This window comes from Aquila chrysaetos, chromosome 5, assembly GCF_900496995.4.
Source record: "Aquila chrysaetos chrysaetos chromosome 5, bAquChr1.4, whole genome shotgun sequence".
Lineage (NCBI taxonomy): Eukaryota > Metazoa > Chordata > Aves > Accipitriformes > Accipitridae > Aquila > Aquila chrysaetos.
Genome location: NC_044008.1, coordinates 66,947,366 through 66,961,594, shown reverse-complemented (window position 1 = coordinate 66,961,594; position 14,229 = coordinate 66,947,366). Strand labels below are relative to the sequence as shown.

Below are 14,229 nucleotides of genomic sequence, written 5' to 3'. Positions count from 1 at the left end.
TACATATAAATACACACATATAAATACATATAATGACAATCTCCTGTTGTAGCCTGACTCTCACGCTATCCTGGGTCAGGTTATGAATGGTTTATGCACAAATAAATTCTCCTTCTGACTTTACAAACAGCATTCAAAAGAAGTTGCAATAGACTGCATGCTCTGACACAAATCGTGTGTAGAAGATAACGCTAGCAACGTGCTGTCAATATGCAGTACTTTCCTGAACTGTGCAAACAGTACCAAAAGCTGAGTTATGCAGAAAATCTGGGGATAAATGCAAGTTCAGGGCTCTGACATTAACCAGAGTTTTTCAGGCAGCATTTCACTCACAAGCAGTAAGCTACAAAACGGCCTGAGACTGATGCAGCAAACCCCTCAATTACCAGAAATGAACATGCAAAAGCAAAGTCGGGACTAAGAATAGAAAAAAAATAAAATCCACACTCAGATTAATTCAAAATCCCAGATTTCAAGTCCCTATAATGCAGTTCTAGAAAGGTTTTAGCTTTGACTTTCCATTATACTTTGGTTTATATAACCATTAACCCTCAGCAAAATGCTTCCAGATCAGACCAGTATATTTTACGTCCCTTATATTTATTTCATACTTGTACAGAAAATTACATAAAATACAGGGTATCCAGCCCAGCAGATTGCATTACTGGCTCTGCCACAGGCTCTCTGCAGCTTTTGCCTCAGGTCTGTGCTCCAGTTTCCTTTCATAAGGGGAGGAGAGAAATAAATCTTCTCTGCGCTTCCCAGGGGACTGCAGATTTGGTTTGGTTCACTAATATTTCTAACACACCTCGAAATTATTACCCACAAGGCAAAAGCATGATGCAGATGGCCTTGCAGACCCCAGACTGCCCTGTGCTACCAGCTTCGGTGCTGGTACCACACCGGGTGTAGGAAGCCGTAAGCACCCAGACACCATCCTCATGAGTCACGACTCCCAGCGCATAGACGTGGAGAGTGACTCAGGTGGGCGACCAGCCTCCGTGGCTGGCAGGGACTAGGTGATTAAATCATTAATTGATTAAGTCTCCGCTTGAGAAGACACTCTGATGGGTGGTGTTGCAACACACTGGTTAAAAAGCTACAGAAAAGGGTAAATTAGTAAAAGTGACTTAAGAAGGGATCCAGGAGCCATTCAGGCCCACAGCGCTGCCCACTAGCCCTGCCTGTGCTGCCTGCTGATTGCTGATGCCATTGCGGCCAGCTCTGGCATCTCTGTTGGAGGGGACACCCAGCACCGCAATGCGAGCAGTTGTCCAAACATCCTGATGGCTGGCAGAGAGCAGAACCCTCCTCCTTTCTCCTCCCGGGTAAACTAAACATGCTTTAAAAAATAAAAATCAAAATCCATCCTTTTCACATTTCCCCATATTTGCACTTCCAATGACCAGATGAAAGAAGGACTGAAGTCCCAACCCTAGTCCTCACCATGCTTCTTCCCTCCCAAACTAGTCCAGCAGACCAGTGCCAGCGTGATGCTGTGTGCTGATGCCCTCACCACTAACCCCTGCCATGAATCCCAGGGCCGGGACAAGGTGGAGAGCACCCAACTCACCAGCAGCAAGGGGCCATACAATTTTGTGATGCTTACTCAAACTGCCACCCCTACTGCTGGGAGGATGGCGGCGCTGACCGATGTGGTCATGGTGTCCCCTGTCCTGCAATCCATGGGAGGCTGCCTGACGTCAGCGGTGCCTACACCCAGGCAACCCACCCCAACTTGCCCTAACTTGGGTGCCAGCAACAGGGCATCTGCTGCAGCGCTGGAGGATGCAGCGGGACAGACCACCCTGACACCCATGATGTCTCACCTTCTGGCATGCAAAGCAGCCAAGAGCCAGCTCGGACAGACCCTGCACCTGGGTCACCGCTCCGAAGGTGTCCCCAGGAGACCCAAGTGCTGAGCTCTGTCCAGCAACCTCACAAAAGCAATCACGGTAAAAGCCTGAGTCACAGCCATCGGGAGATAAGAGCTCTCATTAATCTGGGGGCAGTTTTTCAGAATAAGTTGAGGGTAACAATAAACCCCTTCATTGCCCAAGGGCTACTCCTCACCAGCACCATTTGCGCAGCAGGGAAGGGAGCGAGGAGGGCTCTCCTGCACCAGCACCGGCACAGCAGACGGGTACAAACTGCTGATGCCTTCATGACTAAAGCAGAGGGGTACCAGGACTAAATGATACCCTGCAGGTACGACACGAGAGGTGGCCAGGACACAACCCTAGCCCCGTGCTGAAGGGCATGACAGCCCACCCCTGTCCCATGAAGAGTTCCCCTGATGGACACTGACCCTCACCAAACCGGCACATCCCCATCAGGAACTGGACTCAGACCCATCGACTCATTTTACAGGCTTCAAACAAGCTTAACCAGGATTTAGGTTCACTTGGCTTGCTGCCTCCACATCCCACCTCTAAAGACCAAGAAGGTGCCAGAGCTCACTGCAGTAGGAGGAGGGAGGGAGGTTGGGAGAGGGAAAGAGCCTGCGTAATGGTCCTGCAAAAAGACATTGCCTTAAATATCAAATATCAGAGTCAGAAACATGAATATCTGGACTGATTATGGGCTCTGAAGTCTCCACTATTGTCTTTGGATTTATGACAAGTCCCAGTCCAGGCTTTTGCGGCTGCTGTCTGGGTCCTGGCTCCTGGGAAAATGGGCTGAGCAGCTCCCTGCAAGGAAGGGCTGCAAACCAGAAATTAAACTAGCACGCAGACAGTGAGGCCACAGGACACTCAAAGGTGTCAGAACTCTCACTTAGCAGCAGGTTTGCTGGCATGCATTGGCCAAGAGATGTAGACATGGTCACTCAAATCTATTAGGCATGACCCAATGTGTTCTAGAGGCACTTCCTACACACTTCACTGACATAAACCACCAAAAGGCAATGAGCAAAGAGCAAAGCAGGAGAATGATTATATTTTAGGTGAGCTTTTTACTAAGGGAAAGACGTTATCAAGATCCCAGAGACTGGCAAGTACTTAGAAGAGCCAGCACAGTGTACATATTCCAAACGCTGACTTACCTCCAGGCACCAGCAGTACGCTTGCACAGCCAAAGAGCTGCCCTGGCCCTGGTGTAAAGATTCATCCTCTCTCTGTCCCTTCCCACCCAGCCACTTTTGAAAGGTTTCTTTATGATTAGCGCAACACTGTGCTCACTTTGCCCAAGACTGATCTTAAATGGACAGCAAAAGCTCACCCATACCAGCCAACACTGGAAACCCTCCGTGCTGACGCAGAGCCAAGGACACTCTGCTCCATGCTGCAGTGGTTGCCCATCCCCAAGGACACGTAGCCCAGCCCTCCTTGCATAAGATGACTAAAAACAACGACCTTTGGATGATCCTACATCCTAACCGGGGCCAGAGGCTATCCCCAGAGCCCAGCTCACATGGACAGAGAGATCCACGTCCTGTTCTTCCCTTTCCCACTCCCTCACAACCTTTTTATTCCCAAGGAACTAAATATACATAGGGAAAAAAACAACCCGCAACGGCAGGTCTCTGCTGCTGTAACCAGGCAGATGCGATTTTTCCACTCTGCACATGAAAGGCCAGATCTACAGGGGAAGATACAACTTCTGCTGGGGAAGACACAACTCCTGCCTTCCCCACAGGCACCTTTCCCCAGCTCCTGCCTCTCCTACCACACGCTGATTTGGCAGAAAACTCCCATCCACCCCATCCTTTTGTCTCAGATTCAGAAACGTAGATAGGAAGAGTGGAAAAAGACAGAAAAATCTCTGAAGCGCCTGTAAAGCTCGCCTTTGAGGATATCAGAGGCGACTTCATGTCTCAGAGCAGTACACTACATCGATCAGCTGGGATAGCGACACTGGCTCTACCCGCGCTAGGCTGGTGATGAAGAGTACCAGAAGAGACTAGTTGCAGTATAATCTTTTGTGGACAGCCCAGGAAATCCAGCAATTGACGTTCAGGAGTTTTGCTTCACTCCTAGGGTTGAGATGATCTGAGATATAACCTGAAACATCTTTTTGCATTTCCTTTTCCAGGCATTGAACCTCTGCACACGTGGGACCATTAGTCACACACCCAGACTCCCATGCACGTAAGCCCAGGAGAGCACTCATCCTGCAAACCCTTAGGCAGGGCTTACAGGAGAGACCCTGAATCCACTTGAGATGCTTATGCAAACACAAAGCACATCCCTTCTCCGGGGCTTTTCACCATACTGAATTCAAGCCACATCACCCACATAACATTGCAACCATCCCTCTGGCACGTTCCTGCTAATATTAGCAGCAGGGTTGAGTCCCAGCATCCGCAGCACGCCGGCAGCAGCTGCTCCCCACGGCAGCAGGCAGCAGGCATGCCAGCCCCAAGCAGCCCAGGGGACGCACCGTGGCCACGTGTCCCAGAGACATCCCGGGCATTTGCTCAAGTAAATTTTAAGGATGAGCCCATGACATTCATGCACATAGAAAAGCCTATTTCTACTATGGCCTCCTCCTGAAAACAACCTGGCTGATGGGTTTTTTGTCTTTATTGACCCTTAAAACCAGGACATAACTCAGCACAAGTCAGTACCTCATTGAGACAAAGTCTGTGACTGAAATACTAGAAATACCCTGCATTGGGCAGTGCAAGAAGTGTGTGCCTGTAAGGAAAGTGTCCAATCGCGGGGAAGAAGAAAAAAAAAAACAAAAAACAAAAACAAACAAATAACCAGAGAAGCCTTTCTATCAGCACTGACATGTCCTGGCAGAGCTGGAGGCTCTCTGCCCTCAGTGTCCAGCTCCACGTAGCACACAACTGCTCAGACCACAGCGCTGCCAAGGCTCGCCCGCCAGCGAGCACACACTCCCCGAGGGAGCTGGGCTATGGGGAATGAGTAAATCGGGGATTAAGAACCATCAGCGAAGGCTGTCTCATGGTTTCTGCCAGAGCAAAGCTGCAAGCCTGTATCCCCTCCAGGCTCTACCTCCAGACATCACACTGAACCCCACCACACCACCCTGCCACTCTACGCACTTACAGCCTCACTCGGCATTTACCATCATTCGCAGCTTGCACCAGTTGTGACATTATGTGTTTCAAAATTACGAGGAAACGAATCTGGTGGTGACGGACAGTACCGGCAAAAGCATCACTGCTGCCAACTCACCATCAGCTATTGCCAGCAAAAATGCGTCTCTGTTACCCCTGGGACTCTGCTCGGCAGCAGCCACATCCCACCGGGATAAGGAGCCAGAGAGATCTCTTCTGTCTTACTACTAGGCAGTAGATCATGAGTGCACAGTGCTTTAAATCCTTAGCAGGAAGACGAGTACCATGTTGCAGAGTTATCTTTGGGCGTCACTACAACCAACCAAAGCCATGAGCGGGAACATCCACCCCTCTCCACAGTCAAACATCACAGACACCCACATTCCCATATCACCCAACCCGAACAGGATCAGGACAGTTTGGGGTTTACACAACATTAATGCACTGCACAAGCATCCCACCACCCAGGTTGATTTACTGCTACAGGTTCCCTTCCCTGCCACTCACAGGTCCGTGTCTGAGACCCCGGGAAGCTGAGCGACCCACAGCTCCCTCCGAGGCAGAGATGAGCTTGGGAAGCGCTGCCGCAACCACGGCTGAACCAGCCACGCTTCCGACAACCTGCCAAAATCTATAAACCCAGGGCAGAACTGTTATGCTCTGTAAGTCCTGGCAAACCACAGACCTAATAGCACTCTCCCCCACTGGGGACAAGGAAGATCTTGCCAGTCAAATAAGCAGGATTAGTGCCCTCCCCACAGGACGTGCTGGCTCGATGCGAGGTGGACACACATACTGCTGCCTCGATGCGACCATCCCCATCCCATCATCAGGCACAAGGAAGAACACACTCCGCTGCGCTGTATTTCCCTCTCACATGTTGCTTTGATTTGGAAACTAAACTGGAACTATCTCGTACTCCTTCTCCCTCCCAAAGGGCCCTTGCATCTTCCACGGGCTCACAGAGGCTGGCAGCTCCCACACCAGCAGCCCACAGCCGAGCCTGCAACTCCCTGCCTTCTGCAACCCAGCAGGTACAAGAAACCTGCCGGTCCTAGGCCAGGGAAGGAGGCTACAAGGAAAAGCAGGCAGGGATGCTACGATGAAAGCAGGCAGGAACAACCAGGGTGATTCGGGAGGGCAAGCAGCGTGTGACCGGCAAGAACAAAGAGGGCTCTGGCTGCCGGGTGATCTGGTGTTTCTGCTCCATGGTATTTTTGGCTGATCTTTCCTGCTTGGCCACCGGCTGCCTGGGGCCGAGACACCCACCCAGCAGACATGAACACTGCATCTCCTGCCCTACAGGCTAGAAATTAATTGCCTTGTTCTTGGGAAGCTGCTATGCAACCCAGAAAACTAATTAAATTGTGAAACAGTAGCCTAGATCCCTGCTCAAGGGCAAGGCCAGACCTCTTGGCTGCAGATACACAGAGCTTTCCCCAGCCTCTCCCTCTGCATAGGCAGGAAGTATAAAGCACTCTATGGACTGAAAAAAAAAAAAAAAAAAAAAAAAAAAAATCGCACTGCGGAGCAGCTTGGTGCCACTGAGGAGCACACACAGCCCAAACAAGCAGCCCCGGGGCTCACAGCAGAGCCTTTATCATATCCAAGTTGGGAATTACTCATTCTTCAGAGATTTAAATGCAATTGGGGCAGGCGAGAGGAAAGGCTGTAATTACATCAGCACTCGGGAGCCCTGCGGTGGGGAAGCTCATGAGTCCCTGAAGGACAGTTACAAAGGCACCGTTGAACCCCGAGTGCCAAACTGATGGTGTGTTCGGGTTGCTCTCTGTGTCCCAACACTTGTTAGTCCCACTCGTCCTAAGGGATTTGACTTCCCTCAGCCTCCTGCTAAGCCCTCCACTCCCAACTTTAGCTGAAGACAGACCAGGGGCTAGAAAAAGAGAACATGAATGTGGCTAAACCTGACGACGAGGGCTGCAGAGACCCCAGCTCTGCCACCCGTTTCCTGCCTGACCTGGAAGAGGAACCCTTGCGCTCTCAGCTTCCTCAGCTCCCCAGCAGGAAAAACACCACAGTGCTCCTTCCCAAAGGCAAGGCTGGATTCACCAGGAGGCGGTGAAGTCGTCCCAGCCTATAGCTATACACGCGCAGCCCCTGGATAAGTTTTCACCGCAGCCCCCAGATCTCCACTATTTCTCGGTTGTTTTTTTTTTCTAGAAACCACTGCACGAAGCTCAGTTTGGGTCACTGCCAGGACGTGAGAGTGCGTAGGGACGGAGCTGCTCTTCCAAAACTCGGCTTAGGAAGATGAGCTCCCCTGAGCCGATCTCTCAACGCCTGCTTCAGACAAATCCCCCCACCTCTCTTCTGCCCGTCTTTAACTCTCATACCCATCTGGCAGCAGCACGCTTCTCTGCTAGCTTATTTTCTTGCCTAAAAAAAGACAGCATACCGGGCAAGAGCCACAGACGCCCGGGGAGAAGCTATCTCTGTCCACACGCCAAGGGGATTGCAAGGAGGTACTCCATCGGAGAGCAAGGCAACGCTGTCGGGCAACTGGAGCTCTGCCACCGGACAACTGCAAAGCTTTCTAGGGCGGGCAGCTCCCGCTATGGACATATTTGAAACTTGGGTTTGCTATCCCCCTCCCAGCTACTCTAGGGCTATGTTTGCATCCAAAATCTGGGAGTCGACAGAGGGGCCGGTGCCTGGAGTTTCGCAGAGTTTTAGTTTTGTCAGGCGTGTGTTTTCAGCTAAAAATCCACATAAACCAACTTAGGAAAGGCAGGAAAGGAAAAACATCCCATAAGATCCTGCCTGAGCAGATAACACCCGGGCGCAACGCCGCTCCGAACAAAAGACACCGCAGCCCGGCGGCAGCACCGACAACCACCCTCCCCGGCTCCGGCGCCTGCCGGGGGATGGGGGCTGGCCGCCGGCCGCCCTCGGGCACCCCGCTCCTGCCAGCCCTACCCACCCGGGGGGTGCCACCCGCGGCGGGGCCCCGGCAGAGGCCAGATCCCCCCCACCCCGGGCACCGCCGGGGCGGCAGCGGCGGGGAGAGGCGGGGGGGCAGCCGGACCCCGGGGCGGGGGGGGGGCTCAGCCCCGCTCCGCCGCCGCCTCCCCTCCCGTCCCCAGCCCGGCGCGGTGCCTGCGAGGGGCGCGGGCGGCTCCGCGCTGCCCAGCCCGGCACGGCGGCAACTTCTGCCGCTTTTTCCCCGGTTTAGCTGAAAAAAGCAGCACACACCCCCCCCCCCCCCCCCCAGACACACACGCAGACAGAGCCGCACCCCGGGGCCACCCACCTTCGAAGTCGGAGATGATGCCCTCCAGGTGGGCGTTGACGGCCGGGTCGGCCATGGCGGGGCGCGGGGCGCTGCCCCCCGGCTCTGCGGGGCGCGGGCGGGCGGGTACGCGCAGCCGCCGCCGCCTGAGGCCGAATGAATGGCGGAGGGCGAGCGGCTGCGGCCGCCCCCCGCGCCGGCGGGCAGCCTGCCATGCCGACCGGCCCGGCCCAGCCCAGCCCGGCCCAGCCCAGCCCAGCCCGGCCCGGCTCGGCCCGGCCCCCTCGCCGCGCACTGGCTGCTCCCCACGCCCGTCACGCCGCCCCCGCACCGCCCCGGGTGGGTGGAAGGGGCACCCGCGGAGGCCAGGCGGGAGCCGGGCACTGCCCGCCCGGGGTGGGAAGCAGCATCTTGCAGAGTCGAGCTTGTCCCGCATCCCCCCCGGCCGGGCCCGGGCCCGGGCCCAGCGGAAAGCAGGGGCTGAAAGGCGCGCCCGCCGCCCGCCGTCCTGCCTCCGCGCCTGTTCAGCACGAAGCCCGCGGTCAGAGGTAACAAGCTTGGGTGACAACCCGAGGATGGCCCACGAAAGGGATGGCACCAGCCTAAACCGGTGCGTCACACCGCCGATGCCCTCGAGCCCCCGTAACCCTTTTCGATTTGCCCTTCTTTGGAAAGGGGCAACTCGGCCACCCTCCTCTCTTTTTATAATTTCTCAAAATCAAACCAGAGCACTAGCTAGCACCCCTCGCTACCAAATCCAAGCCGCTTCTGCAGCCAGCTCTGGAAAACCACCACCGAAGCAGCAAAAGAGACTGCAAAACCTGGTCCAAAGCTGAGTGCACGGCTGGGCACGCCTATGCTGAGCCCCGCGCTGCCGCAGCTCGCTCCTCTCCGGCCAGAGCCGGTGAGGCAAGGGCCAACTCTGGCCATCGACACCAGCCCCTTGCGCAGCACTGCTGCCTTCTCTCCACCTCTCACACCCTCTCGGTTTGTGCGTCTCTCTGCTCGTTATCTGATGTTTCTCCCTTCCCATGTTGATTCAGATCCTGCCCTCTTGACCCTCTTTTTATCCTCCCCACCCTGTGTTTTAGTAGCATCATTTAAAAGTGATGATACTCACTGAAATGTGTCCAGGCACATCAGTAGGAAAAGAAGAATTAATGGGCTGGGGTTTCAGTCCACTTTGGGTGAACCATAATGAAAAATTATGCAAAACAGTAGTACTGTTACCGTCTGGTGCTGCAGAAAGTACATGCTTCACCACTTATGTCACGCTTTTAATTTTACACTTCCAAAGTCTGCAAACACCACAGACTCCCCAAGAGTGTATGTGAACCAGAAAATGAAACCAACGGCACCAATTTCCCAGACTCAAGAAGTTCCAGGTTTTCCATGCTGTTAATAGCTTGAGGTTTTAATCGAAGGAAAGGGATTACTTCAAAACATGAGAACTGCTTAAATAGTCTTGAGAACGCACCTTTAAAATAGAAGTATGGTATTTTAAGGTAGATACAGTGGGTTTCCTCCCCTTTCACAGAGAGCAGCTCTCAGCTCTTTCATCTCTTGCACTCCTAGCGACATCAGAAACCAACACATCACAACAGTGCAGAGAGGAACAGGCTCTGCATCCCTCTGCAATCGCAGTATGGAAATGTAAATGCCTCCCCATGCAACACGCCGTCGGTAAAGCCACCGGTGCACGTCTCCCTGGCAGCCCCACTGCCTGAACGCCGTTACCTCTTCCCGATGCCTTAGAGAATGGGAACGAACATGGACCTGCGGATCTCGTGCCGCTGGGCTCAGCGCCTGGGTGTCGGGTCCCTGCCGTCCCCACATCCACACACGCTCTGCAGGGAGCAGCGCCAATTGCTACGTTGCACAGCATCACACACTGGCTGGCCTGCATCAGCATTGATTTTCAAAATAACGTGGCTTTATTTTTCTGAAGTGCTCATATGCAGGTCACATCTGCAATCCATTTCAAGCAGGTAAAAATGTAGCTGTCAATAATTAACCTCAGTTATTGAGCGAGAAAAAAGCTACTTTGTTAAAAACCTGTCCATGACTCCCTTGCTGGAGGAGCAGAACGTAGCTTAGTCTTTTAGGAAGGCTGTTAAGCATTTTAACTCCCCGGTACGCTCTCATTGCAAGGTTGTAGAATGGGTTTAAAGGGGGAGAAAAAATGAACGAGGCAAGACAAACTAAAAATTGATATTGTAAAAAAGATTTAAAAATAGCGATAGGATCAATTTCAGGAAGGACCGAGCACTTTTTTTGATGTTCAGAGTCTCCTCCCTTGCAAACCCCATAAGATACAGTGTCAGATGCACCACTTGGTGTTTGGTGGCACTCTCTGAACTAGGTCACATGGGGATCAGTGGGACACTGTGATGGGGACCCCGTTTTTGAGGTCAACCAGAGGCAAGAAGAAGTAAACCACTAGAAAAAAACCCTATTGTTTGATGGATTGTGTGTAGTGAGTGTCACAATGACGTCCACCGGTCCCATGAAGCTGGTGAAGAAGCTCAAAGCTCTTCAGCAGAAGAGTTTGAGGTCATTTCGTTTTGTCCCAGTTCCCTGGGCTACTCTGCATTTCCTAAGCAAAGACGGTGTTATCATCCTGGATCTAATAAAAGTTTAGCAAATCAACAGGCCTAGAGGAGAGCCCCAAGAAGTGTGAAATAAAATATCCGGACTATAAGTAGGAGTTCATTTTCATTAAAACCAGCTGGTTAATATTGCACCCATGTGCACCTAAGGCACTGAGAGGGGGAGAGGAAGATGGAAAACTATAGCAACTAAAGAATAACAAGAATATCCAGAGCTCTAATAGTAAATATTTAAAGCAGGAAGGTATGTAAACAGCTCACCCCACAGCACACAAACCAAGTGCCTGCTAGTAGAGAAGGAGCAAGCTTTCCTCCAGGGAGATCAGCTCATCCTTCCTCTCTCCTGGACCCTTTCTCTTGCACCTTTCTCTGATTTAGCCACAGTCAGAGGCATGGCTTTACAAGAGCATAAGACCAAAAAAATCATTCCCTTGTCCAGCCTGCACATAACAACTAAACACCATTTCATCTGGTTTTCTACCTGCATCCTGAACTCAAAAGCTTGTGTTTAGCTAAACAATTCTTCTAGAAAGGCAGGCAACCCTGGGAAGCTGAGCACCCGTCCCAGAGAGATGGAGAATCCATCACCTCCCCTGGAATTTGTTTCTGGGGCTCCCCATCAGCATAGCACAAGCGTGTGTCGTACTGCTTATCCAAATGCAGTTTCGGCACAGGCCCTGCTTTGCCCTTGTCTGGTAGATTGAGGAGATTAAGGACCCTGAGCCTTCTCCTGATGAAAGATCTCCCACACTGATCACATCACCTGCATTCCCTTTGATGAACTAATCAGGTTCTGCTCCTTCGGTCCTTCATGTCAGGTACTTTCTCTGGTCCCGTAGTCACTTATCTGGCTTTCCTGCTCCTTTCTCCCAACATTTCACAAGCGTTTGTCATTAGATTTTTATTTTGATTTTAATAAAGAGAGAGAACTCACTTTTCAAAAGAAAGAGAGCAGATCACCTCTCTTTTGTTGCTTGCTGCTCCCCTTCTGTACACAACCAAGGGTCTCACTAACTGTTTTTATTGCATCAGAGGACTCATCTCGAGCTCCTGCTCAGCTGAGACCTTCAGGATACTTTACACAGCAACTGCTGTCCAAGACACCATCCCTGTTCTGCAAACCACTGGCTGCAGGAGAGGTTTAAGTAAATTACTTTCTTTGCTGTATTACATTACAAGGGAAATATTTCTTGTTTCCTTACTAACCCAGGCCACCGAGGGCACTGACTGCCCAGCCCTTTTTCTTTCACCATTGCTCTGCTCTTCAGATGAGCAATAAACTTCCTGCAAAGTTGATTTGTTGGCCTAGAAGTGATTTCCTGCCCCAGAAAAGGCAGTCTGTAAAATCTGCTGATCACTTAGTTATCGATACCAATCTAAAACTAGCTTGATGCCATGATACCTGGCAGATGCAAGAAACCTTGACTCTTGTCCCCTAGGTACCTTCTCCCTGGGCTCTCCTGCCCTCCAGGCAGTGATGTACCTCAAGGGTTTCTCCACATCACAGCGTAACCTCCTCCAGAAGCAGCCAGTGCTGGTCGCTGCCTCTGCCCTGACATAAGACTGGGGGGACCGAAGGAGGCGGTAGGTATCAGCATTAGAAGATCCCTTATCAAGACAGGCTACGGCAGAAAAGGGACTTTCCTATCCACACGCATTTTAAACAGCACCTTACAGTTTCCTTGCAAGCTGCTAAGAATGCAGTTTTTCAGGCAGATTTTCTTCCTCCCACAAGTCGAGGTTTTTCTGAACCCACAAAGCTCTTATCAGTCTCACAATCTGCTGCAGTCATGAGCGTCAGGCTCGGTTAGACTAGGTGGCATGAGTCATTGTGGCTACCTGAATCTTAAATTCTCTTGTATGCAAAAGCAGGTAATTCATCCACAGCATCTTCCCTTTCCTCCTCTTATTTTAATTAGAAAACAAAACTCTTTATTGATTCTGGTCTCTTCTGTAAAATGCTTTGAGACTTACTGACCAAAAGGACTATGTAGGAGCAGCTAAATATTATTATTAACCACCTAATGTTTCTATTGAGAGTCCAAATATCTTTTCTTGCTGCTGATCACAGATGAAACATCCTTCCCGGCCTTTCTGGGTAGGTGCAGGACGTGGGTGGAGGCTCTTGCAACATGTGACACCAACCCCCAACATCTGCAGAGGTCTAACATCCCCACGGCATCGCTTCAAGCCAAAGTGCAGGGCAGCACTGGCTGCACCATGCGCTCGGCTGTTGTCAGATGGGCAGCACCAATGCAGGGTAACAGGTAGAAACAGATGTATAACAACCCAGACAAGGCAGATTTTGAAGGTGAAGGAATGGCGAGTCACACCTCTTCTAAGCCAAAACAAAAGCTGTTGCAATTCCCTTCCCCTTCTCCACTCCCTGCACCTTCCGAATTCTTGTGCTTCTGCCCAAAAAAACATTTCTGCTTCCAAATCCACCGGGAAGAGGTGCAATGATCTCCATATTACAGGTGGGGAAACTGAGGCGTGTAACAGCCATCACTCAGAGACAGCGAGCTGGCAAGTCATAGGACCAGACGCGGCTGCGGTGGTGAGCAGCGCCAAATCCGGACCCCGGCTCCTTGGGAAGTGCCAGTGTTACTGGCTGGGGACAGGGGGGGACTCTGGAAGGAAAAGCAGAGGCGCAGTTCCCATCACCTCTGCCCATGCTTTCATGTAGATGACGGCATGATTCCAGCCCTGCTGATTACGCAGGAACCGTCACCAAAAAAGGCTCTTTCCCAAGACTTCAAGCTCTTCCTGCTTCCAAAGGAGTAGGAAATAAAAGCGAGGACGGCCACACTTCAGTGCTAGTCACACTTCCTTTCCTTTGCAAGGAAACTAAGATCATGGGAAAAGTTTAAAAAATTCAAAATAGGTTTGCTGATTGAGATTTCTGGATAATTAACTGATTTTCTTGATGAAGGAAACACGGCCAGATCTCATCCCTTAGTGCCACAGAGCTACACAGCCCCTGTTACAAATGCAAAGCCAGGGTACTGCACAGAAACGGTCAGATAACTTTGAAGGCTGGATAACAGAAATAGGATGAAATCTGGAAGAATGCAGAAGGTCAGTACCCAAAGGGCTTTTAATAAAGTCTTTGCTCATGAAAAGCGCATCAGTGTGAAGGACCTCACCTCATCGGTGGGTCCCAGCATGACCGCAAGCCTCCGATGCCACGCAGTTAAAGCAAGCGCCCTCCTAAAACATAGTAAATTAGATACTTTCAGCAGCAAAGCAGAAATCACTAGTGCTCCGTCTTGAGTCATCCTGGCTACCCAGCATCAGTAAGAGCAAGCAGAAATGAAGGTGGGGAGGGGATGGGACTGCCAGAA

The 14,229-nt window shown here is 51.6% G+C and overlaps 1 protein-coding gene across 5 annotated transcripts in view; it reads right to left on the bottom strand.

Annotated features, from left to right (window-relative positions):
- Window positions 1-14,229, bottom strand: part of SEPTIN9 (septin 9) — a 145,804-nt gene that overhangs the window by 68,850 nt on the left and 62,725 nt on the right. Inside the window, exon 1 of one of the 5 annotated variants that reach the window (XM_030014680.2) lies at window positions 8,298-8,508. The exons of the other annotated variants lie outside the window; for them this stretch is intronic. Within the exon in view, the coding sequence (XP_029870540.1) occupies window positions 8,298-8,352 (55 nt within the window). The 5' untranslated portion in view covers window positions 8,353-8,508. Of the gene's footprint in view, window positions 1-8,297; window positions 8,509-14,229 lie in introns of those variants that run through there. 5 annotated transcript variants of the gene reach the window in all.